The sequence below is a fragment of the Poecilia formosa genome, unplaced genomic scaffold, assembly GCF_000485575.1.
Source record: "Poecilia formosa unplaced genomic scaffold, Poecilia_formosa-5.1.2 Scaffold435, whole genome shotgun sequence".
NCBI classification, from domain to species: Eukaryota; Metazoa; Chordata; class Actinopteri; order Cyprinodontiformes; family Poeciliidae; genus Poecilia; species Poecilia formosa.
Window position 1 is genome coordinate 378,698 of NW_006800374.1, and position 26,255 is coordinate 404,952.

General features: G+C 38.2%; 2 protein-coding genes across 4 annotated transcripts in view; both read right to left on the reverse strand.

Annotated features, from left to right (window-relative positions):
* Window positions 1-14,211, reverse strand: part of arrdc1b (arrestin domain containing 1b) — a 39,312-nt gene extending 25,101 nt beyond the window's left edge. For all 3 annotated transcript variants that reach the window (XR_001659490.1, XR_001659489.1, XM_007577264.2), the window contains exon 1: window positions 14,018-14,211. Coding sequence is in view for 1 of the 3 variants with exons in the window: in XM_007577264.2 (XP_007577326.1) it covers window positions 14,018-14,135 (118 nt within the window). In the remaining 2 variants the exon portion in view is untranslated. The remainder of the gene's footprint in view (window positions 1-14,017) is intronic.
* A 3,189-nt stretch (window positions 14,212-17,400) lies between these two features.
* On the reverse strand, window positions 17,401-25,928 carry LOC103155549 (glutamine synthetase-like). Its single transcript, XM_007577267.2, has 8 exons — window positions 25,007-25,928; window positions 24,634-24,821; window positions 22,933-23,107; window positions 20,882-21,043; window positions 20,665-20,811; window positions 19,672-19,799; window positions 18,545-18,744; window positions 17,401-17,936 (listed from the first exon to the last, which is right to left on the reverse strand). The coding sequence occupies exons 3-8, from the start codon at window positions 23,099-23,101 to the stop codon at window positions 17,639-17,641; spliced, it is 1,104 nt and encodes a 367-aa protein (XP_007577329.1). The 5' UTR covers window positions 23,102-23,107; window positions 24,634-24,821; window positions 25,007-25,928; the 3' UTR covers window positions 17,401-17,638.
* Window positions 25,929-26,255: the final 327 nt, after the last annotated feature.

Sequence of the window (26,255 nt, forward strand, 5' to 3'; positions counted from 1 at the left end):
TGTTTTTAAAGGTGGGAAAGACCCTTAAAATAATGTTGGTCGGTTGGATGGATGGATGGATGGATGGATGGATGGATGGATGGATGGATGGATGGATGGTTGGTTGGTTGGTTGGTTGGTTGGATGGTTGGATTGTTGGTTGGATGGATCGTTGGTTGCATGGATGGATGGATGGATGGATGGATGGATGGTTGATTGGATGGATGGATGGATGGATCGTTGGATGGATGGTTGGTTGGTTGGATCGATGGATGGTTGGATGGATGGATGGTTGGATGGATGGATGGATGGATGGATGGTTGGTTGGCTGGTTGGTTGGTTGGTTGGATCAATGGATGGTTGGATGGATGGTTGATTGGATGGATGGATGAATGGATGGATGGTTGGTTGGATGGATGGATGGATCGTTGGATGGATGGTTGGATGGTTGGCTGGTTGGATCGATGGATGGTTGGATGGATGGATGGATGGATCGTTGGATGGATGGTTGGCTGGTTGGATCGATGGATGGTTGGATGGATGGATGGTTGGATGGATGTTTGGATGGATGGATGGATGGATGGTGGTTGGATGGATGGATACTTGGTTGGTTGGTTGGATGGATCGTTGGATGGATGGATACTTGGTTGGTTGGTTGGATGGATGGATGGATACTTGGTTGGTTGGTTGGATGGATCATTGGATGGATGGATGGTTGGATGGATGGGACTACTCTGTGGGTGGTCGTCTTGTGATCAGGAGGTCGCAGGTTCGATTCCAGCTTCCTCCTGCCACGTGTCGATTTAACCCCAAATTGCCCACTGAGCTGCGTATCGGTGTATAAATATGGGTGAATATTAATGTAAAGCGCTTTGAATGGTCAAAATGACTGGAAAAGCAATATCTTTATAAGGTCAGTCCATTTACCATGGTTGGATGTTATTGGTTTAAAACGGACCAGCAGCATTTAGACCATCAGCAGGACATAAAGCCTGTAAATCAGATCTATTTCTCTCTCCATCCCATCCAGATCTAAAACTCTTCTCTTATTAATGAAATCAGATTCTGATCAGCCTCCCGGATCCCAAACGTTTCTTGATCTGAACGTCCTGGTCTGTGCGCCTGGTTCTCCTCCCTGCAGCTTATCTGCAGTCCGTCCTGCTGCTCTGCCCACATCAGACAGGCAGCGCCAGCGGGAAGCTAGCAGGGCGTGCAGCCGGCCCGGTTTATCTCAGCCCTGGACTCGGTCCAGGTCTGAGTCCAACCACAGCGTCAAATCTCTGGCTTTTATCACATCAATGAGCCTGACAGCAGCTAGCTACTTTATAAACCCATTACTCCTCATAACGCGCTCTGAGGAGGATTCTCCATTTATACAGTCAGTTCCTCCTGATGATCGGAGCAGAAGTCACAGACTGGGAGTTTATGAAGAGTTACGCATTTGTTCACAAAAATATCAGAATTACAGCAAAACGTCACGAAACACAGAACTGACTGGTCTAGAATCAGAACTTTACAGATTACAGCTGAGTGGGTTAAAAAGACATTATTCTCCTTTTATATATATTGGATGGACGGATGGATGGATGGATGGATGGATGAGTGGATGGATGGACGGATGGATGGACGGATGGATGGACGGATTAGGCTTTTAATTAAACGTTTGACTTTATTACAAAACTGCCGTCTGAATATCAGGAACTTTCCAAACCTGGAAAACATCCGATCCAAATTCAGGCATTTTCAAGAATTTCAAGCAGCCGGACAAACGTTAGGAGAAAAAAAGTTTCCACAGGAATATTTCATTTAGCAACAAATTACACAAATTTCCCAGAGGGCGAGTCAGAAAACGCCGAGTCGACAGAATCGTGTTTCAGCTTTGTACTGGGAAAAATGTGACCTGTTTCTGGGGAACGTAAACAGAAACCAGGTGGGTGCTGGTACTTCCTTATTTACGCTCATCAAACCGAGCGGCAAAAGGAAACCTGAGCGAGTTTGTTTGATCAGAAGCAAGAGAGATCTCAGCTCCTCAGACAAAACAGGAATAAGACGAGGAGGCGACACTTTCATCACAATGAGTCAAAAAACAACTAAACATTCATTTTATGTTTAAAGGCGTTTTGTGGCTGCAGAAAAATTATAATATTCAGTTTATGAAGAGTGAAAGCGTCACAATGTAAACATTCACAATCAGAAAATAAAAAGTCTGCCTTCGTTGTTAGACCCGTCTTGCCTGCAGAGATCAGGACATAACCTGCAGTTTGGACGGGTCCAAAGTCCTGCTGAACCATCAGAACCTCATCAGTGGAGGGAATGCTCCAACACAGCTCACCGCTGACTGCAGCACGGAGGTGGAAGCGTCATGTATCATGGCTTTGCTGCAGTGAAAGCTGATCAGCAAAAGGGCCTAGTCAAAGCCCAGATCTTGATCTCACTGAGATGCTGTGATGACATCTCAAAGTGAAAGGAAAAAACTGGCATCACAAACTGATAGGTGGCAACAATCAATGCTGACCTGTATTCTGTCAGGAAACAGTTTTACCAAATCTGTAAAAAAAAATCTATGTATTTTTAATAAAAGTTACATCCTGCAGCTTTATCAAGACTGTTTCCTAACTGGATATTTTGCTAAATCATTTTATCTTGCAGGGAAATATGAGCTGTTACGGGAATGCAGTAACTTTGGCCCTCATTGAGGAAACACCTTTTTGTTGCTTCCTTCACTTTAATCAGCAAACAATGACAGCGCTGGAGAAATGGGGAATTTTGCTTTGACTGAGTCACAGCTCGTCCTGTTTCCAGCCCAAACGTGACACGGACATCGACTTTCTAAAGCCGAATCAAAGTTTGTGATTTGCTACTAGATTGTAAACAAATTCCCCATTTGAGAAAAGGAGGGACAAAAGTTGTGTGAATAAATGAGAAATTTAGCATTTAGCATCCACTCTGTGTGATTCAAGGACTGTAAAGTGGCTAGTTTGGGATTAGCAATCTGGCTTTTGGGATCATATGTTAAGAGCAATCAGCTTGGGACTGAAAGCATCAGATTTGTTATTTCTAGTTTGGTGGTCAGTTACCATCCGATCTCGTCTCCCTCAGCAAAGGTCTAAAAGTCGGCCGCTGTCCTCTTCTGAGAGGTTTGACTCACAGATCGTCCCTCCAGCTAATTTTGCAGCCAACTATATTCACCCCACTGTTACCAACTCAGCAACTTTATTGCTATATTTAGCAACATTTCAGATTAAAATAAATTGGAATCGGCAGTTCAGCTATTTTACAGATTGGTAATTGGCAGTTGGTCAGAAAACTGCAATCGGTGCGCCTCTATTTTTAATATTGCAAACACCAGTAGTTTAGCTAACTGCTTTCCTAGAGATTATCCAAAAATGATCTTAGGAATGTCACAGTAAGCAATAAATCATTTAATCACACGATAAATTACAAGCTGAGTAATTTCCATTTGGATGATTTCTGTTTCTACCGGAAACCGGCCGTCAGTTTGGTGCTTTGGTCTCAACTAGCCCTTTTTTTAAAAATGACAATTTCATTTACAGACTTAATGATTTATTAGTTTTTTCTGTTATTTTGAATATTTAAAATGTCTTACAGTTCTTAAGTTAAATGTTCATCAGAATTTAAAGTTTATTAATCACTGAGGATGTGTTTTTACATTATTATGTCCGTTATATTACTTAAATAGTCTCAATGTGACAATATTATCATTTATCGCAGTAACTCCTGGGACAATTTATCATCCATCTAAAACGTTATCGTGACAGGCCTTCATTTATTCTCTCTTCTTGTTAAATTTTAGAGCATATCTGCATTATTTTTAATTTCTATTCCAGGGTCTCCCTGCATCATAAGCCTGGCGGGCCACCAGGCTTCACTTGTGCCCCCACCAGGCTTACCATTGTTCATTTATTATTATTTTTTTTTTTAATTATTGCCTTTTTAAGATGTTTTTTAGGTATTAATCTTCTGGTCTTCCAAAAATGCATAACTATCGAGCAATATTTTAAAATTTTCTGTCAACTTTAAACATTTTTCTATTCAAAAACATGGCGGCCAGCTGGATGACTGCCCTATCGCCCTATCGCCCTATCGCCCTATCGCTCCGGGCATTCCTAGATAAAATGGAATAATTGCACTATAGCTTCTCATAAAGAGACATAAAGGTGACATATTTCTGCATCCCTGTAACCTGAAGCCACTTTTACTACCTTCATTAAACCTTAAAGCACTTCAACACTTCAGTCCTTCTCACTTTCCCAGCACCTAATGCCTCTCAGAGAGACGCGTCAAGCAGAGCCACCTGATCTCATGATCCATAACCTCTAACTGTAAGGGAATCCGTCGCAGGCGAACAGAGGCTCGTCTGTTCGCCCTCCGTCACCTCAGAAACGCTGCACTGGAAGCTGCTGCAAAGGGGCGAGAGGACGACTCACGCAGCTGACTGATGGGTTTATGAATGTTTGTGTCTGGGTGAGTCTGCTGCATGTAAGACGCATCAATCTTTGGGTGTGTTTGCATGCAAGAGGCTTATCCCTGCAGAATTTACATCATGAAACCAGTAGACGTTTAACCCGCTCCAACGTTACCAAGTATCAGAGTGAGTTTAAATTGTGTTTACCTGGAGGAAAAGGATGGTTGTAACATCAAGTTTCAAGAGAAAAACGCTTCTTGCAACAACTTTAACGTCACATAACGCTTCCTGTTTTTAAAAAAAGCTGAAACAAGATGAAAATTAAAGACATTTCTCCTCTTCAGCACCTTTTGATATCCAATTATTAATCTAAAAAATAACCATCTGATCAGCGCTACGATGTGTTGACGCTAAGGGAAGCAGAAACGTTTCTTAGCTGCAGCTTCACTGCAAGACGAATTAAATGTTATTTTCTTCCATTTCCAGTGTAAAATCACAATTTAAACTTATTGAGAATGAGTCCATTAAATAATATTATCATTTATCGCATAATTTCTGGCACAATCTAGAAAATTTGGCCGAGAGAATCAGTATAATATTGTTAACGATTGATTCTGTGTGTGAAATCTTGTGCCAAGCAAAGATTAATCCAACGGCGCCGCAGCAAAAACATTATGAATTAAGAAACGCTGCAGCCAGGTTTAATCCTGATTATATCTGTGTCAGCAGGGACCTACATTCAGCAGCGGCTGCTGCCGCTTTGTTATTACTGGATGCCAGAACGGAGCAGCAGCAGCTGATAACAGCATACCAGCAGATACTCAGTCTCCTCGTCTTTCAACAGGTTTCCTATTTTAATTCTTACACCTTCGGCGCCGACCTGCAGGGGTTCGCAGTCTGTTGCTGCTGCAGGACAGGAAGTGGAAAAGTCAGCAAGGATGCTGGGTAGTAACTGGTTACAGTTACTTCAGTAACTTTTTGGAAAAAATTAAATATTTCTACTCTCACTTGAGTAAAATGTCTGGATTTTCTCCCCACTGAATCAAAAACAAACATGTTTTAACCAAAAATCCACCATAAACAGACAAACCTGCAGGTTTGTCCAAGTTTTAAAAGTTTTTTTATTGATGGAAACTGATTTGGGAAATTTTTTATTTTGTCTAATTTTTTTTACCTATATGAATTATTGTCGTCTTAAAATGCCTAAATTTCCACTTAACTTTATAATTTGGTCCGTCTGATGATGAAATTTCTAAATATTTCTGATAATTTGATCAGTTACTCAGGACCTGAGTTACTTTTTACCAAAAACTGTTTTAATTTCTTGGACTTTTACTTGAGTACAGTTTTTGGGTTCTCTGCCTGCCTCCAGCAGAAAAATCCTCTGACGTCGGAGCTGAAGAACCAGCTGTGGTGTCAGACAGTGCCTCGCCTGTGGAGGTCAGAGGTCAGGCTTAATTAAAACGGCTCTATCTGCAGGGAGGAGGAGTGGCGGCAGCTGGTGCTGCATAATGAAGCACATGTGGATTGATGCTCCCCGCCCACCGAGAGCGGAGTCGCTCTGAGCCACTGTGTAATCAAATCCCACATTCCTGAGTCAGGACAGAGCCGCTGAGTCTCAGGGATCCAAAATTCAGAGGCAGAGCCTCGTTTAAAGGGCCAGAGTTACGTAAAATCAGCATTTTTCAGCTTTTTATAAAGTTTTTCATCATCAAAAACAAAAATGGAGGTTGCTCCGAGTCTTTCATTAATGTTTGAGAAATCCTTTAATCTCCATGGCAACCATTCAGCTGTGCAAAACGCCTGGATGGCCCTAGCCCCGCCTTCCAGGACAAAGCTCCTCCCCGCTCAGCTCCTGCAGACTAGCCAGCAGCAATCAGCTGACATCGTTATAGGAGCTACTTCTCAGTTTAACGCTGGTAAAAACGTCTTTAAAGGGTTAATAGAGCCGCCATGTTGAGAGGACTTCCTGTAGGCGGAGCTTCAGAAAGAAAAATACAAAAAATACATCATCATCGGTCAAAGAAAACTCAGCTTTCCATTAATTTCCTGGAGACAGCACGTTTTAGATATTGCCTCTTTAGCAACTGATATTTAAATTAAATTCTTAATTTAATCCTTAAATTAAACATTTTTAATATCTAATTAAATACTTAAAATAAATATCAAAATTTAATTATTTAATTTAAAATGTTAACTTAATATTTAACTTAAGAGTTAAATTAAATATTAAAATAATCTAAAATTATTTTAACGTTTAATAATTTCAATGTTAAATTGAATTTTGGTTTCACTAGCTGTAGGCCAGGCTCATCGAAATGAACAGAAGTAAACATATTAGTGACACATTTCGCTGTCTGAAAGAATGAACTGTGACATCTCTGCACCAGCCAATCCTTCATTTCAGGGCAGCGTAACCTTCAGAGCAGTGACATTATCATTTATAACTCATGATTGTGACTCACACACTTTTCCAGCCAGAGCCTGATTTACAGCCTCATAACGATTCCCGTCCATCATTTCGGTTAAGGGACACCTGACTAAACCTGACTAACGAGGAGTTAAAGACCCAAAGGTGGTTCAATCTGTGATGTTGTTTTCATTCACAATTTAACATCAGGTCTGGATTTGATTAATATCTGGCTCTGGGGTGGTCAACGTGCAGCTCGGGGGCCATTTGTGGCCCTTGGACTGATTTTGTGGGGCCCCCAGCTGCATTTCAAAAGTTTGATTTTTTTTTTTTTCAGAAAGTTTCACTGATTAATCTCAAAATTTCTATTTTTTCTTCTAGGGAATTTTCAACTTTTGAAATTCAGAAAAATTTGTTTAAATTTTTTTACATTTTTTTTCTAGAAAAGTTTAGATTCATCTCAAAATTTCTGAATTTCTTTTTGAAACTCAAAAAAATTACAAAGGACTAAAGTTTTTTAAAATATTTTTCTAGAACATTTCAAACACTAATCTGAAAACTTCTTAAATTCTTTCAAGCAAATTTTCAAACTCAAAAATTTCCCCGTGTTTTTCCATGAATGTATGTTTTTTTTAAATCTGCAATGACCCATCATAAAAATCCCTTTCAAGTTTGGAATTACAATAAATATCCATTTTAAAAAGAAAATCAAAATAAACTTTATGTGCTTGATTTTGGATTACTGGGTTTGTTTTGAGCCACGTGACCAAAAGTTTTCACCCTCTGATCAGGCTGCATGTAACCGACCCGACTCACTAAAAGCTGCAGGATGAAAACGTTTCAGTTTCTCTCCACAGTTTTCATGAAAGCAGACATGCCTGAGCAAATGCTGCTCTGTTTTCAGATCCTGTGCTTTTCGGTCGGGCCGTCATGTGACTCAGGGACCCGCAGACGCTGGTTTCAGTGAGGTTGAATCACGCCAGACAAAAAAAACAAAAAAAGAGAAGCACGGCGCTGTGGCGGCGAACACCAACGAGTCAAAGTCGCAGAATTTTGGAAACTTAAACCCCAAAAAACAAAACAAAGTCAGTGTGACTCAAAACTCCACTTGGAAAATATGAACGTTTAATAATCCTCACGTGTTGGGCAACCTTTGCTGCTATATGGAGGACAATAAGATCAACTGGACTGAATCTTTGCTTTCACAAAGCTCAGGGCGACAGTGGAGAGAACTGTTGAAAAGGAGCCATGCCTCCTGGTTTTAAAAACCAGAGCTGCACCGATGGCACGTATCTGGCTGATCACCGATATTTAAAAAGATCAATCTGCCCATACCGATTTATCTTTGGCCTGAAAAGTGGCTGAACATTCAGGCTGTTGTAAACGATTATTTTAGTAATTGGGTATTGATTATTCTGACGATTGATTGAGAAATCGTACAAAAAATGGTCCTGTTTTGTTGTAGCTACTTAAGCTAGTAAAAGAAACACATGAAAGAGAAAATACTAGAAAAGGCTGGGAGGGGAAGAGTGCCCTCACATTAAATCAACTATATGTATCACAATAGATATGTGATCAATAGATAATACGCCTGACAGAATATCGACCGAACTTCAAGCCAGAACCGCACAGCATTCTGGGAAATGTAGGCAGAGAAAAGGCTTTAGCTGCTCAATCCAACATCCGCTAAGCTAGGTTGGTGGAATCAACCAACTCTCTCACTCTTTGGTTACCTAGCAACTAACTCACTCTTTGGTTGCCTAGCAACGATCTGTTGAGTTACTTGCTGAAACACTGACGCTAAAATTGCCTTTAGTGACTGGATCATCATTTTCTTCAGTCTGGATGGAAACCATTGTTACTTGTCTCTTCAATTTAACATTGTGATTTTTTTTCTTTGTAAATTCTGTTATATTTCTGTCATGTAAAGCATTTCAAGCTGCCTTGTTGCTGAAATCTGCTACACAAATAAACTTTTCTGGACTACCAGAGGCTAAGTGTTAGCTTATCAACGACAAACACGCCAGCTGGGTTTGATTCACTGTTCATAGATTTACAATATTCTACAGGAAATGTCAGGAAATGTCAGTTGTGATCCCTAAAAGAATTATTTTAATCATTAGAAGTATTTTTTATATTTATAAGAATTTAGATTCATCCTGACAACAATAAACTCCAGATTTTAATGTGTGTTATTGGGATTTATTTTTTACACGGTTGGCTCCATAACAGAACCAATAAATATAATTTAAAAAATATAATTAAATGAAATTATTCTGTGATAAATCAGACTGCTGCACTATTCAGTCACCTTTAAATAGTTTTATTTTGGCGAGGTTTATCTTTAGTACAGCGGGTATTTGTGTTTATGCCCATAAAACCTAATGCCAAAAAAGACTGGAAAAGGTTTTTAGATACTTTTTATCATTAGTTTTTGTTGTTATAAACTTTTAAGTTCATATTGTACACCTCTATAAGCAATAAAAGCTTCAATATAGGAATAATACATGTTTCCTTTAGGAAAAATACGTCACAAAGATACAAAGTTCCTTCCTGATGCGTTTCCCTCTATTCTCAATACATTATTATTAAAATATCAGTCTCCAATGTCCTGTGTGGGCTTTGGATAAACAAACGCTGAATCCTTTTGATCAACATTGACCGACAGCTCGGTTTTACAGCGCGTTAGGGGTCATAAACTCCCTGAACAACAACTGTATCTTTCCATGACACAGAGAACGAGCTGCAGCTTCATGCCTGACTCACTTCCTCTGTTTCTCAATGAAACGCTGCGTTTTTATCAGCTCCAGTCACAAAGGCAGGGCGCTGATCCTGGAGCTTTTATGCTGTTTCCCAACCGCTTTCTGTTCGCTCAAAACAGAGAAAGTTCATTAAAACGTCTTATTAAAAACATCCTGAACTATTCGCCGTCTTTTGTCACAGCAGACTCAAGGCTCTTCTGTGATGTTTTTATGAAGGAGCTAATCAATAGAAATGCTTTCTAATGGTTTCCATCATCAATAATGGAGACAGGCTGAGAGCGGCGCATCGGAAACATTCAGCACTTTAAGAAGCTGCACTTTCTTATTAATATCCACCTGTATTTATTTCATCATGCAACATGGTAAGACTCACTGTAGTGTAAATAAATATGATGCTAAAATGTTCTCCAGTCTATGTAAGGAGCGATCCAGAGTTAATTCTCACTGCAGAGATACAGAAACACCAAAACACGGATCAATTATTTAAAAAAACAGACATAATTCAGGGTGAAACATGGTTTTTACCAACATGGGCTGAAATGGCGCTCAGGGAGGAAGAAGCAACAAGAACTCAGGGACATTTCTGAAGCTAAAGTTTAAAGTTTTCGGCCATATTGACTGTCGTTAAATTTGGTTTAAAAGGGGGGGAAGCTTTCAAGCCTGAGAACATCATCCCACAGGTGAAGTACGGTGGTGGCAGCATCATGTGAAGGTGTTGTGATGCAAGACGGAGTGGTGAAGAACCAACCTGAAACTTCGAAATGGACCCTAATTAAAGCTTGAAAAGGCATTAAATCACATTAGTTGTTGCCATAAAATATCTCAATCTCAAAAAGCTGCTTGGATGTAATATTTGGTAGGAATTTTCAGGCATTCACATTTTGCACATCGATCAAATTTTCAGCCAGTTGGAAGGTTTCTAGCTAAACTTAATGAACAAAGACAATCTGTAATGGCTGACAAGCTAAACAATTATAGAGCAGTCTAAAGGCACAGAAGGAAAAATCAATAATTGATAATATGATTGCAATTTTCTGCTATAGTAGCTGAAAATGAAATAATGTAAATCCTCATAAGAGAGTTCATTTATGGTGTTTTCGCAACTGATAGTCAAGCAGAGTCGGTTTGATTGGACACCAAAGTTGCACCATTTGTTACATTTTCAGCTGGTGTCAAACGAACCCCTTGAAAAACCTGTTCCCCTCCTCGCCTGTGGGGGCGCTGCACCAAGAACCACTGAAGAAGACAATGTATGGAACTTCCTTCTTCGCAAATGTTAACAAAAATGGAGTGCCGTCAGATTTTAGTGGTTGCACGATTTCTCTTTAGTCTTTGGTAAACAAAACAATGACCCATTTTTTATGCTAGTGCTAGTTAGCATGTTTGTTTTGGTTGTAATTACCCATAATGCCCTGCGTCGTAGTTCGCTTCCTGACTTTGGAGCCGTTTCTAGTCCGCTTGGCATTCACTATGCATTCAAACCGTACCACACTTCACTTCAACAGAACCGAGACCAAAGTTCAGTTTTTTGGTCCAATTTTGCGTTCACACCGCTCCAGACGAACTGGACTTTCTAGATCAGGGGTCCCCAAACTTTTTCCTGCGAGGGCCACATGACTGTTCCCTTTTCTGGTCGGGGGCCGGTCTTAGTTTTTCGAGAAAGAAACCTTAGAAAAGTTTTGTTGATGGGGGGGGAGGAGAGAGAGTGAAACTGTGGACCGGGAGGGGGAAGAGAGGAACTGTGGACCGGGGGGCGAGAGTGAAACTGTGGATGGCGGGGGCTGGATTACTGCCGACGACATATTAGCGTTTGTAGATAGATTTTTACCCAGAATGCAAATGGAAAACAACCGTGAGCGAAACTGTGACTGGTACTGACTAGTATATATTCCATTGAGGGAAACTAAGTTTCATATCTGCTCAAGAGCCCCCCTGGTGGTTGAAGAAAAATCCACATATATATGAAAAAAAAACACTGAATGCTCTCTGGTGTTGTTCAGGGGGCCGGACCAAATGAGGAGGCGGGCCAGATCCGGCCTGCGGGCCGTAGTTTGGGGGCCCCTGTTCTAGATAAACAAACTGGGGTTCAATTAAAGTGGATTAAACTTTAAACCCTTGCTTTTTAACGAAGGGTGTGAATTCACCCTTAGTTAAAAAGTAGCTTAAGGGCTCTCTGGGTTCACCTGTAAAGGTGTGTGTTAGCAAGGTGGCTAACTAGCCTGGCCCTATTACACCAATCCTACCAATGGGAATGGTCCAAAACTACAGAAAACTATAATAAGAAGCTTATGGAAATACAAAAAAAAAAAAACTCGACCAAAGCCAAATACAGATGTAAACTTGTGATTTTTTAAAAAATATCTCTAAAAATTGAATAAGGAAACGCTACCTGACATAAAACAAGACAACCTCAGCCTGACTTACTGTAAGAAAAGGTGTGTGTGTAATTATGCCTTATCAGCTGGATCTTTATGGAAGGCAGACCTGCACACTTTGCTACTGATGGATAACGGCGACGTCAGATTGGACATAATGCAGCCGTGGCGTTTACAGAACATTATCGGACCGACCTGAAAGCCCAGCTGGCTCTTTAGACAGAGCACTTTGGCTCGGAGTGAAAGATTTAAAACTGATCCACACTAACATGAAAAGAAGCAAGTTGGAGTAAATCAGAAACAAATTTGAGAATATGGATAAAACGACTAAAGATAAACCACTTTTTTAACCCCAGTTGTATAATCTCACTATTATTTTACATCAAACCTTTTGTTTGTCCTGGTATTTCAAAGAAGAGCAAACAGGCCCACAGCATCACAGATCCTCCACTGTACTCAACAGTCAGCCTGAGTTGTTATCCACATATTCACCTTTGGTTTTTATTTGTTTTTGCCAAACCCATCTGGAGTGTTTGCTGTATTTCCAGTTGAAGTCCCAGTAATGGTTACCCAACTCCACACATTCACCTTAGCGATAAGAGCTCCACCATCCATCAATCTGTGAAATAATGCGGTTACAAAGGAATGCTTTGCTGCAGCATTCAAGTGCAACGCATGCAAATAATTTCCAAAATAACTTATTGTGACATTAATTAACTGGTGCCTTCATTCTAGACATTGAGAAGGCAGCACATTCACCAAGGTTTCATGGAAATATCTGCATTTTCTTTTCCAACTGTATAATTTTTTGCAATTTTTGGTAACAAATTTGAAGTTACAATAAAAATCGAGAGACATAAATAACCCAATAATTTAATCTTTTAACTAAGTTTTATACATATATATTAGACAATAGTGATATATTCTTATTATTAATATAATAATAACAATAATAATAAGTATTGCTATAAGCTTATACATGATTATTACTCAATTTTAAAAAGTTTTAAAGAAAATTTTATTTGCTGTTTTGTTTATAATGGATATTTAGAAATCCAATTCCAGTTTTAATGTTAATTAGAAATTAAAGTTTGAGAGAGTTTACTTGTATTATTATCATCTTATTAGTTGGAAATAATCACAAAAATCAATATTATTGTTTGCTATGTTTAAAGAAAAGCATCAAGTTTTCCGTTTCTCAGTTGAGTATTTTAAGTAATAAGAACAGGATTTGGGTCACTTTCTTTCAAAACGTTAGCTATATTTAGTCGAGTTTAATAAAGTCAATCAAAGCTGATTTGGTCGTATTTTCAGTAAAAGTTACTGGATAAACCTTTTGTGTTGTACTTTCCACTGTAAGAAAACTACAAATCAAAAGTCTCGATTTGCATCTACAGGTCAAATTTGCATCATTTTTGAACTGCAGGTGGAGGCCGCAGAAAATCAGTCCAAGTGCCGCAAATGGCCCCCGGACCGCACTTTGAACACCCCTGAGATAAAGACAGCAGCCCTTGTTATTGTTAGAGGAGAATCCCACAAGGACTACTTGCATACAATGGACTCGTTGTTCTCTCCTACACTTACTTACTTACTTACTTTTAAATACGATGCAGCAATATTTACACACAGAAATCCTGACCGCTTACTGTCAAATGCGGTAAAAATAAGATTTTTAAACGCGTGGACACCTGTTGTTGGTCGTGTTTTTTGCTTTTTCTTCTTCTTAGAGTTTACAAGCAGCAGACATGAGGAAGCAGCATGTCAGAACAAGCAGGATGTGGCTCAGGATGGCAGAAGTAACCCAAAACAATCAAGCAGCCTGCGGCGGGTTGTCGTGTCTCATTGAGGGGGAAAAACGGCAGCACCGCAACAATGCGTGATGCCCACCCACCGACAACTAAAACGTTAAATAAACGCCTCGTGAATTTTTAATCACAGTGGGAAAAGTTTAAGCTACATCCAAACCCCGAACCAGGCGGAGGAAAGAGAGAGGACCCGCTGACCAGACATGTTAAAAACCTTCTTCCTGTCTCTCCTGTTTGTTGCTACAAAACGAACCCGTTACCTTTGTACTGCAGAGGGCTGCCGGTTCGGATTTTCACAGTTCCGCTAATGGACTCCCCCGGACCGTAAACCACCTTGTTGTTGGCTAAAGTGATGTCAAATTCCTGTAGCTTTCCCATAGCTCCGCTCCGGTACTCCTCTGTTCCGCGTCTGACTGAGGCGCCGCTCCACTCTCACCTGCTGCTGCGCCGCGAGCCCACCCTCCCGCCATGGCAACCCGTGACGTCACCGCGCCCGCTAACAACGCATGCTAATTTTTTACCAATATTTTCCCTAAAACCTCAAACTTACGAACCACAGTCCCGTTCATGTACCTTAAACTGTTTTGAAAAGTTATAACAATAAAATAGATACTGAATAAATCAAATATTTACACACATAAAACAGCATTTTGGCAGCAAAAAGGTGATTCTTAGCGTGCTAACAGCTAAAAGTGTAGCATGGTAAAGTTGGTACCAAAAACATCTAAAGATACGTCGCACTAAAATGGCTACCGGTATACTGAAATGGATTGTTTTTTATTGAAGCTGCTACTGCTAAATTATGTTAAAATTTTACAAAATTTTTACTCAAGTAAAAGAAAAAAGTAGCCAACAAGAAATTACTCAAGGAAAAAAAAGTATTTGGTAAACTGAATTACTGATCAACCAATCAAATTACACATCATTTAATATTTAATGTGTGTATTTAGGGGTAAAAAATAACAATAATTCATAGAAATAAAAAAAATAAAATCAGGCAAAAGAAAATTTTTCCAAATCAGTTCTTTCAATGATCTTACTGCTGTCAATCAACCCTGTGAACACCCTCCTAAATTTGATGATTTCATTTTCAAATACTAAAGTAACTATTTAATTTAGTTTGCTTAATTAAATTGGCAATACTCATAATTACAACAATCAAAAATTTTACCACAAAAACTCAAAAGTACCTAAAAAGTCTATTTTTCTGTCTGAAGGCTTCCTGTCTGGTTATACTTCCTGCTTTCAGAGATGAAAACTCAAGCAAGCTAAATCCATGATAATGTGGTGTTTGTTATCCACTAATCTAATCCTAGGAATCATTTTAATTGCCATGAGATTATTTTTTAATGTTTACTTACTGAAAACATTTTCCTGAAACAGACTGAGTAGCAAATTGTGTTGATGCCGTGAGGCTACCAATGAGGTAAAATGTTAGCATTCCCATTCATCACTCTGACGTGGATCAATGATCAAGATTAGATTATCTCATTCATTCATTACGTCTCTGAAAACTGGATACCAAGAGTTTTCTTTTCTATGTTTTGATGCTTTTCACTGTGAAGCATTTCTGTTTATGGGAACAGGAACAGTTTTGGCTCTTTCCAGGTATTACTGACTGATTTATAGGTCCATTTTGTGGCAATTTGTGGGCTGTAGTTATGAGAGAAAATCCAACACCGCCATCTAGTGTACAACTGAAGGAATTGAATACTACTAAGTAAGTAATTTTCTCACTGGAAACCTTTTCCAAACACAAACTTTAACGTGTCTGGTCTTTAAACTTTGGTTGTTGTTTTTTTGTTTGTTTTTTTAAGTATTGTCCATTATTTAGCTCCATACATTTTCCAATCATGTCTCACCAGTTTGTTTACTGGCTAAAATGGTTTCATCTTTATTGAGGCAGGATGTTTCTTGGAGTGGGAACTGGAATTTTATTTGTAAAGGTAATGTAACTCATATTTTAAAAAAAGTTTCTTAGCCTCCAAATTGATCAAACTGAGCTCTGAACTTTGATTCTTTTACTTGCTTTTATTATATTGTGTGAGATGAAGCATGCAGTTCGTTTTTTTCCCCGCACTCCAGAACATTTGGAGTATCCAACGCTGGGAAAACAACTTCAACCAGACTTTTTATGGATTCTTTTTGTTTTGTACAAAGAGACAAAGAAACTAAATAATAATTCTTTCACTTTTAATCCACTTCAGACAGGAAAACGTGAAGTTTAATATGCAGACACTTATTTTGTGACAGTGATACAAACACAAATGTCTAATTCAAGCTCTTCTATGATTACATTTACATTTAAAACAAAAATGGCTCACAGGCCCGGACGGATTGTGAGGTAAAGACACCTGAAGAGACACTAAAACAATGAATAAATCTAATTCTGTTTACATTTCTACTCGTTCTCATGCGTTTGTTTCTCATTGTGTCCATTCAAATCCACTTTACAGCTCATTTGATTTGCATCTTTGTTTTCAGATCCTCTTTATTAATCATTTGCATCTGTTTTAGTTATTTTGCATGCTTCAAGTTTGACTAGTGCGTTTGTTTTCTTCTTCTTATTCTTTAGATTCTGTTGGATTTTTGTGCATTTTTGCCACCATTAAGTTTTTTCATTGCGTTTGGATGACATTTGCTATTGTTTCATATTCATTATATGCCTCTTTTTCACTGTTGTTGTCTATTTGGGGTCAGGTTAAACATATTTAGTGTTCTTTGGTTGACAGAACTTTCTAAATATATTCTCAGCTTTTAGTTTTTTCAGATTTTATCATATTATAATAAAATTCAATTCATTTTAATGGTATTTTATGTGACAAATCAACATTAAAAGCTTTATCTAAAAAAAAGCCCAGCAACCTAAAATTAAGCAAATAAAATAGTCAGATTTTTTTTTCAAAATGGATATTTATTATAGATCCAAAACTAGAGATTTTTACGAAGGCGTATTACGGTTGTATTTTAAAAAACAAACAAAAAAAGGAGTAAATTTTCATAAACATTCTTCAAAAAACCAAAAAACAGAGGAAACTTTTCAGTTTGAAAAGTTTAAAATTTGCTAGAAAAAATTCAGAAATTCTGAGATTACTCAAAATTTCAGAGGTTTTGTTTTGGAAACGTGCTCCTCCTTTTTTCCTTCTTCGAATACAACATTGTAGATTTTTCATGTCTGCTGTACTTAAAGCATCTAACTTTCTGTTTCTTTTTGGCTTGATTAAATATATTTATTTTCAGTGATAAGAACAGGATTTGGGTGATTTTTTCCCCAAAATATTTGCTATATTTAGTCAAGTTCAATAAATTAAATTAGGAATGCATCGATACAAAAGTTTGGGCTGATATTGATATCCGATATCAATATTTCTTTTGTGGTTGATAACTGATAGTATTTACATTTCACTTTTGTTCCGACAACTTTGAAAAAAAAAACTCCCAACCAGAAATGGATAAAAGATAAATATTGGTTGTTTATTACTCAGACCGATACCAATATGTTAAAAAAAAAAAGACTGATATTGGCCGATACTGATGTTGAGGTGGATTTATCATGCATTACTAAATTAAATTAAAGCTAATTTGGTCGTCTTTTCAGTAAAAGTCTGTGGGTAAACATGGTTTGTTATAAAACAGAAACACTTTGTGTTTTACTTTACATTCTCCATTGTAATAAAATTAATTCCTTAATCATTTTACCCTTTTTACAAATTAAAAGTCTCCGTCTGCATCTATCAGCCAAATTTGTATAATTTTTTAAATGCAGATGGGGGCCACACAAAATGACGGCACTTTGAACACCCGTAAGTAAAAAACAATCATATTTGTCTCCCTTCACTCTGCAGTGTGAAAGCAGCCTAAGCTAACTCCTCTATCTTGCTCTATTCTTCCGTTGGATCGAGGAGGCAGGTTTGAGCGATTGCCATGGTAACGGTGTAGGGGTCGCAGTTAGCTGCAGGGCGGCGGTCCTCGAAGTAGCCCCGCTTGTCCTTGCCCACCTGCCGCGGGATGCGGATGCTGGCGCCGCGGTTGGCCACGCCGGCGGAGAAGTCGTTGATGCTGGAGGTTTCGTGCAGACCGGTGAGGCGCCGCATGTTGTCCGTTCCGCCGCGCGGGTCGTACACCTCGATGTGCCGCTTGTGCTTTTTGCCCAGCTTCTCAATGGCCAGCTCAATGTACCTGTCAGGAGAGGGAGAGAAGAAAGAGCTCGACTCATTATTTTTAAGTCGGAATTGAAGATGTTTGCGCTTTTAAAAGGGGTTCATGCTAATTAAATTAAAATTCTGCATAGATCTAAAGTAATAACCTACTTTAAGCACATTTAAATAAAAAAATGTCTTGTGAAATAATCTGCCAATGGAACTAGAACTGGGTTGCTAGGTGACAGGTTGGGGTTGCTAGGTGACAGGCTGGGCTTGGCTGGGGTTGCTAGGTCACAGGCTGGGCTTGGCTGGGGTTGCTAGGTAACGGCTCAGTGAAATAGTCTACCAATGGAACTAGAACTTTTTCATTAATATTAAGGAATTATTGACAGAAAATCTCCTATTTCTTGCTGAAAAGCTATCTGTAAGTTAGATTTGTCTAATTTTAAGTGTACTAAGATATTTGCATTAGAAACTAGACTAAAAATAGTTTGTAAGATTTTGTGTTTTTACAGCTCTTTATAAGCAAATACACCACTTTAATCAATTCCAAACCCCACATGAACCCATTTTTGTTACAATGAAGGGATATTTAGCTTTATGATGAAGCAAATAAAAATCATGTATTTATAAATATCTACTCACTTCAGTCCTTCTTCTTCCCTCATCTGCTGGGTGCTGACGTTGGTGTGGCAGCCTGCGCCGTTCCAGTTGCCTGTTATCGGCTTGGGGTCCAGGGTGGCGACGACCCCGAAGTCTTCACACACACGATGCAGCAGGAAGCGCGCCACCCAAAGATGGTCGCCCATCTCAATGCCTTTACAGGGACCCACCTGGAACTCCCACTGGACAGGGAGACAGCCATGTTACAGCAGGAGTGTCCAAAACAGTGAAAGTAGTGCCAAAAAACACCAACAACCTAAAATCTATTATTGTACATTCAAAACCTGAAGGGGATTTTTAGATTGGTGAATTAGGGCCTATGTAGATTTAAAAAACAAAACAAAAAAAAGTTTTTTTTTCCCACAAATTCAGAAATGCTCTGGGGAAAAAATTGGGAATTTTTCAGAGTTTGAAAAGTTAGAAATTTGCTAGAAAAAAAAATCTGAAATTTTCTCAAATTTTCTTTGAAAAAATGTCAAAAACATTTGTGAATTTGAACAGCTGAAAAATCTCAGACGTTTTATAGAAAAATGTCAAGAATGTTCACATTTTGGAAATTTTCTGAGTTTGAAAGTTTTTGTAGGTTTCTGAGCTTAATCTCAAAATTTCCGGGTTTTTGAGCTGGAAACTTTCTCCTCCTTTTTTCTTATGCACCGTCATAAATTTTGCACATTTTCAGTTTCTTTTGGGCTCGACTGAAAAAATGTATTTTCAGAAACAAGAACAGGATTTGGGTCACTTTCTTTTAAAATGTTTTCTATATTTAGTCAAGTTTAATAAATTAAATTAAACCTGATGTGGGGACGTCAAAGCCATCTTTTCAGTAAAAGTGTCTTGGTAAACATGGCTGCTTATAAAAACACAAACACGTTTTGTTCTTCTTTACATTTTCCATTGTAAGAAAATGTTCTCAGTAATAATTTTACCCTTATTACAAATTAACAGTCTCCATCTACATCAGTTGGTATCATTTTTGAATTGTAGCGGGAGGCCGCACAAAATCAATCCAAGGGCCACAAATGGCCCACGCGCTGCACTTTGGACACCCCTGAGTTAAAGGAACCATTTCGATGATTCAGTTTGGTTGTTTCTACAGGCTGCTGATCTACCTGAGACGGCATGACTTCAGCGTTGGTGCCGCAGATCTGGATGCCGGCGTAGAGGCAGGCTTTGTAGTGGCACTCCACCACGTCCCGTCCGTACGCGTGGTTCGCTCCGACGCCGCAGTAATACGGGCCTTAAGGTGGAGGAAAAACTAAATCTGTAAAACTAAAGTGGCTCAAAATGGAAAGATATTTATTTGGTTTATTTTTTCCTTTCTTGTAACATCGGGAATGTTGGAAAGTTTGTTTCTTTACCCGTAGAAAATCATGAGGTACCTGCTTTGACCGTTTCGTTTTAGAGAGATGTGAATGTGAAACAAATCAGATGCACTGATTTTAAAAAATAACATAGTTCCAGAGTTGGGCAGTAACTAGTTACATTTACTTGAGTAACTTTTTAGAAAAAAAAATACTTTTAGGAGTACTTTTACTACGCTGTAGTTTGGGTAATTTTATTTTAAAGTATCTGTACTCTGTAATGTCTTAAGATTTTCTACCCACTGAATGACAAACAATAACTGTTTTAACCAAAACTCCACCAGACACAGACACACACCTGCAGTTTTATTTTAAGTTTCTGAAGTTTTTTACTAAAATAAACTGATTTGGGAAAATTTTATTTTGCCTGATTTAGTTATTTATATGAATTATCATCATTTTGGTCTTTAAAATAAATAAAAAATCCACTTAACTTTGTATTTTGGTCTGTCAGTTTATGTAAATTTTAAATATTAAATGATTGATAATTTGATCAGTTAGTACCTGAATAGACGTTTCACCAAATACTTTCTATTTTTACTTATCCCTCTACTAACTTCTGTTTAATGTGCCAAATTTTAAGCTTTTCTTTGTTCTTCAAAATAAAAGAGGAACTTTGACTTTAAAATTTACTCTAGCCATAAAATAAACACATTTTAACCTAAAACATGATGAAATCCCAGTAAAATAAATGTAAATTGTGAATATTTTTCCCTGCAGCTCTCTGGAGCGCTGCTTCACCTTGTGGTGCTGGGAACCCTTTTGAAGGCCAGCTGAACGGATGCCCGTCTACCCCCAGCAGGGTGTACTCCTGCTCCATGCCGAACCACAAGCAGTGCTCCTTCACCTGCTGCATCACTTGGTTGCAGCTGTGGCGATGGTTGGTTTCTGGAGGAGAAGGAACCGAATGAAACGCAGCACAACTCGTTTCTCCAAATGTAAGCGGAGGTGGACGTACCGGCAGGAAGGCGGTTGTATTTGAGGACTTCACAGAGGACGAGTTTGTTGGGGTCAAGGGTGAAGGGATCCCTGAACATGCGGACTGGGATGAGGTACATGTCGCTGTTGGAGCCTTCGGCCTGGTAGGTGCTCGACCCGTCGAAGTTCCACTCTGGGATTTCTGATGAGGAGAGGAGAAAAGCGTTACGCCCCCATCACCCTGCTGCAGGGCAAAAAGCTGCTAGCGAACGATGACTAGCTTTGGTTTTAGCTGTTAAGCTGTCAACATAACGTGCTAAATCTTAAATGTACACCTGGTATATAAAAGTGCTTTGTACTAATTACCAACATCAAGATAACAAGGTCAAGAAAAAGCTTTAGGAGAAAACACATTGTGAGGGAGAGGGAAGCAGTTCAGCTATGCTAGCTTGACTATGACAACCTTAACATGTAGATGTGATGTGAAATTCTATGTGTTTAATGTCAGCTAAAAAATAAAATAAGGCGACATAAACACCAACTCTGACAGATCATCAATAGAGCAGGTATTTAAATGAGCTAATAAACTGCCACCGAGTTAGCCTAGCTAATAGCATTGGGAGCTAATCCAGCCTGAAAACATAAAACTGTAAGAGACTGAATGTTCTTTGTGTGGGAAACTTTTGAGTGTTTTTTTTGGTGTTGAATCCTGAAACGTAAAGTGGCGTTGCTGTCAGTTGCTATGGCAACAGAGAGCGAGAGAAAAAAGTGGTTTTCAGTTATTGTTCAAAGGTTTTCTGCATTATTTTCCCTTTGCTGTGGCACAGTGAACTGAATTAACAATCCCTACACCTCCAAGTTTCATATAGTTTTTCTACCACGGAAATCAAATCAAAACTGCTTCGATTTGATTGATAAAATAATATTTAGCCAAACTGTTATCCTGACAGCTCTAGAGTCAAAAACTATGGCGGACTGGATTTAGCCTCCGGACCTCGAGTTTCACACGCGTAGTGTAGCATGACCAAAAGGCTGGATTTGTAACATTCTCCACGGCGTTGACGTCACGGGAAAAAATAAAATCCTGCTATCTCATGTTCTGATCAACTGAGAAAGAAAAAAGAAAGAATGCTGCAGAAAGAATGCGTTCAGATTTACTGAAAAGAAAATATTAATCGGCTTCCCATCATACCATAAAATATGTGAGCTGCATTCCCACAGAATAAAAGCAAGGCTGTCTGACAGGCGCGGCAGAAAATTTTCTCATTAAACGTGACTTGAGTTTCCAGTAAAACGTGCAAAATGACAGGAGAAAATATTCTCTTACTTTATTAAGATGATGCCAAGTTTCTGTTTGTTTAACCTCTGATCAGATATAATCTAACTTCTTAGAGTGAGCTGGGAAAATTTAGGGTAATTTTAGAAATACATATATTTGACAAATATATATAATTTTTTTACACTATCAAATAAAATCAACAAATTAAAGTAAAAAAAGTAAAATTATATACTGTAAATTATTTTTTAAATCAAAATTTAAAAAATGTAAATAAATTATGAATTTCATATTGTAATAAATTTAATAATAGTTTTGGTTTTTTCCATACTAATTTTAATCTTTTTCTTTAGAGATCGTTTCCTGATTTATTTTATTATTTGTACTTTTTCTGATCAGTTACTTTTTTTATTTTTTACGATTATGATTTGATTTTATTATTTTTATTTTAATAATTTCTTCTAACTGTTCTAAATTAAACAATTATCAAGCTTTATAATTTAGAAAGATCAACATTGACAGTGTTTTTATATTATACGTTGTAATTACATTACATTATATATGTGAATTATTCATATTTTTGAGATATCTTTTTTAATATGCACATATGCTGTCATAACTTGCCTAATAATTTATTTAAATACATTTTTGTAATTGTAATAAATATCATATAATTATCGTACAGGAAGACCTTAATGAGTTAATTAATGTTTATCATTTTTATTTATCTTCATCACTTCCAGCCCCTATTTAACATATTTGCTTTTCTTAAAGAGGCCGTTTTATTAATAAGATCACTTTATTTGTATGTTCACCTTCGATGCAGGTGGGTTCTGAGTCCAGGGTCCTGGTCTTGTTGCGCAGCCCCTCTCCGGTGCCGTCCACCCAGATGTAGGTGACCTGGCACTTCCCGCCCTGACACAGGCCCATGTACTGCTGCCGGACCGCCTTGTTGAGCAGTGAGCTGCTGGACACAGACGCCATGGTTTCCTGCAGCCACAAACGTTTCACCAACACATTTTTACACCAATTCCTCCAATCAGCTTCTTTATTTCTTAAATTAATCACGCTGCACTGATTGTTTTGTTTCCAGAGCCAATAACACAAATTCAGGCAATTTATGGTAAAACATTTAACCATAAACAGAGCCATGTTCAGTAGATTGAGTTTAAAATCAATAATTTTACATTTTCCACAAAAACTCTCACATGTTTAAAACGTTTTCTACATTTCAAATGCTATTTTTTTTATTTACAAAATGTATTCTATCAGACAGGTAGTGTAATAAATTAACACAGAACAAGATGCAATAATCCAGTCCATACAAACACATGGATAATTATAATTTCCATCAAATTTAATTGATGACAAATATATTTTTGCTTCCAATTCACTGAGAAACCCCTCCAGAGATATTTAAATAGACATATTCTTAATTTTTATGAGTAATTCTAAGCACAAAATTCAGCCAATTTGTGTCATAATAACCAAAAATGTTTGACAGATTGTTATAAAATGGTGGATATTTCTACAGAAAGATTATACATATTTTATGAAAATATAAATTAAAAAATCTGAAAAGTGTGGCATGCATTTGTATTCAACTTCATACAACCACATTTAGCTGCTGCTATGGTTTCTCCTGAAGATAATTGGATTTTATCAAGAGGAGTTAAAAGCAGCTTTTGTAAAGTATAAATCTAAAACAATTTTACAGGGGGGAAAACATGCAAACTAATCACAAAACAACATAAAATCCAACAATTTATTGACTTCAAGCCTCGTTTTGGTCTGAAAAGACAAAGAACATATTTGTAAAATAAAAACTTCAGAAAATTTTCCACAGACAGAAAGAATCACATCTATAAAGTGCCAAACATTCACAGTCTCTAATTTTATTTATATTTTAAACAAAAATTGGATGTGGAAAATAATTTAACTTCTTACTAATATTCAAAAGAAAACTGTTAATTTGCATTAAATCTGTCAGATCCTTATAAGTAGCTTTCAGTTTTGAGCCTGCAAGGCTTCCTTGTCATAATTTTTAGCAGTTTCTCTCAGATTTAGGTCAGGACTCTGGTGGGACGCCTCATAGTCCAATCAGGTCAAAATAAAGATGTTCACCCAACTAAAAGATTACCTTCAACATAAATCTGTGCAAGAAAAGTTTAGATTTTGAAATAAACAAGGTTTGTTTTCTCTGAGTTTGAAACTGATTTTCTGTCTCAGAAGTTTAATATAAGTCAGTGTGTCATCAGCGTATGTGAACATTTCCAATATATTACAAAATCAGGACAAACCCAACATTACGTTCATATATTGTGAAATTTATGTCTATGTTTCTCTTTTCCTCCAACTATTTACTAACTACTGAACTACATATTCAACAAAATTCCCAAATTTACATGTAAATCAAAGGTTCAAACCAAAAATTAGAAATTATTAATCCACCAGTAACCCTACTGAGCAGGAGTTTGGTTTCTATGTTACATTTATTCTAAAACACTTGCACTTACGGTATGGCAGGTGGTTCCAGGTATAGTCTCTGATGTACTTGTCGATCGAGAGAGTGTCGAGTCTGATCAGATCAAACCTGTTTAAGGTATTTAAACTTCCTGCAGGATGGCATTTCAGAGGCTCTTCGCAGGTGGAGGAGGAGTTACAGGCTTTTCATTGAGTGCCAATGAACCCATTTGGTTGTTTTCTTGGAAATCAAAGTCAGTCAGAGGTAAAACAAAATTATCTGATGCAACAAAAACACATATCTGTAATTCTGACTCCTACAAGCTGGAAAAGCAAACAAAAAAAACTTCAAACTCAGCTAAGTTAACCGATAAGAACAGCGGAGGAGACGATAAAACCCAGGAGAGACGAAAACGAGCACCAAACCTGTGAGGCCTTCTGCTGATGCCGAGCGACTGCTGTTTGCTGAGCCGAGAGTCTCGCAGCTCACTGAACACAATTAGAGCACAGAAGCTGCTGGACATTCAGTTTCCGTCAGATTAGCTGTGAAGAGAGACGAGGCGGACAGAAATCCAGCGACTCAGTCAGAAAAACGGCTGAAGTCACACGAGACGCCAGAGAGGTGGAGGTGCAGAAGGAAAAACCACATCAACGTGATAAAATCAACACCACTCAACACAGGCATTACGGTTTATAACTGGGTGAATTTATACGTCCAAGTACAAATACATTCACACATTCTAGGGGTGCACTGACTGCAGTTTTCTGGACGATCGCTGATTCTGATCTTTTAAAAAGCTAAACCTGCCGATTCCGATTTTAGCCGACACCAATTTTTTTGTCTGAAATGTTGCTCAGTATAGCAAGAGAGTTGTTGAGTTGGCAACACTGGGGTCACTTTTGTTAATTGAAAACGTGCAGGCATAACTTGGTGGGCAGGTCTGTCAATCAAACCTTTCTCACCGGAGAGAAAAAGAGGACAGTGGTGGATTCTTAGATCTTTGCCAAGCTAGATAAGATCAGTGGATAAGAAAAGCTTCGTAGGTAAAAATCGTCCGATCACCAATCTCCCAAATTTAAGGAAATCAGCACTAATAAATCGGTGCGGCCCGAGTAAAAACCGAGCTGCTTTCTCATTGACTGGATTAAACAATCAACCAAGAACAATGGGGTGGTCTAAGAAAGAGAACTGGACACATGCTTGGTAAGTCTTCTGGAGCCATTTGGACACTGAAGCATCACCAGATTATTCACATGTGTGACCATCTGGAAAAAGAGCCAAACTATCACCGTTAGATGAAAGAGAGCTGGTTGGTAAGAAGGGGAGTCCACCAAGCACCACCAAAGAAAAAGGAGCCCCTTCCTCCAAAATGGACACCTTCAAACTGGATAGAGATTTGACAAGCCAAATGACTTTCAGAGAGATGCTTGATTCACACACCTACAAACAAACCAGACCAAATGGTTTGCACCAAAATGAACTCCAGTTCAAAGTGGACTAAACAGTTCTGATGTGAATGCACTCTCTATGAGTTATCCTGCATGTCTCAGTCAAAGAGACTGGAGTGGTTGGTTAACCCAGTTCATCCTGAAGAACGACTGGTGGCTCGCTCATGTGATTTCCTGTCAGAAGAGATGCCATTTACTGTAAACCTGCTCTCTATGCTGCAGGTAA

What these genes read in the sequence shown, in the direction of transcription:
- LOC103155549 (XM_007577267.2), bottom strand. Translation starts at nt 23,101, where the DNA reads ATGGCGTCTGTGTCCAGCAGCTCACTGCTCAACAAGGCGGTCCGGCAG. An exon ending in CTGAAGTCATGCCGTCTCAG is followed by an intron (nt 18,745 to 19,671) that starts GTAGATCAGCAG and finishes CTCCCTGTCCAG; the next exon opens with TGGGAGTTCCAGGTGGGTCC. An exon ending in AGGGAAGAAGAAGGACTGAA is followed by an intron (nt 17,937 to 18,544) that starts GTGAGTAGATAT and finishes CTCTCCTGACAG; the next exon opens with GTACATTGAGCTGGCCATTG.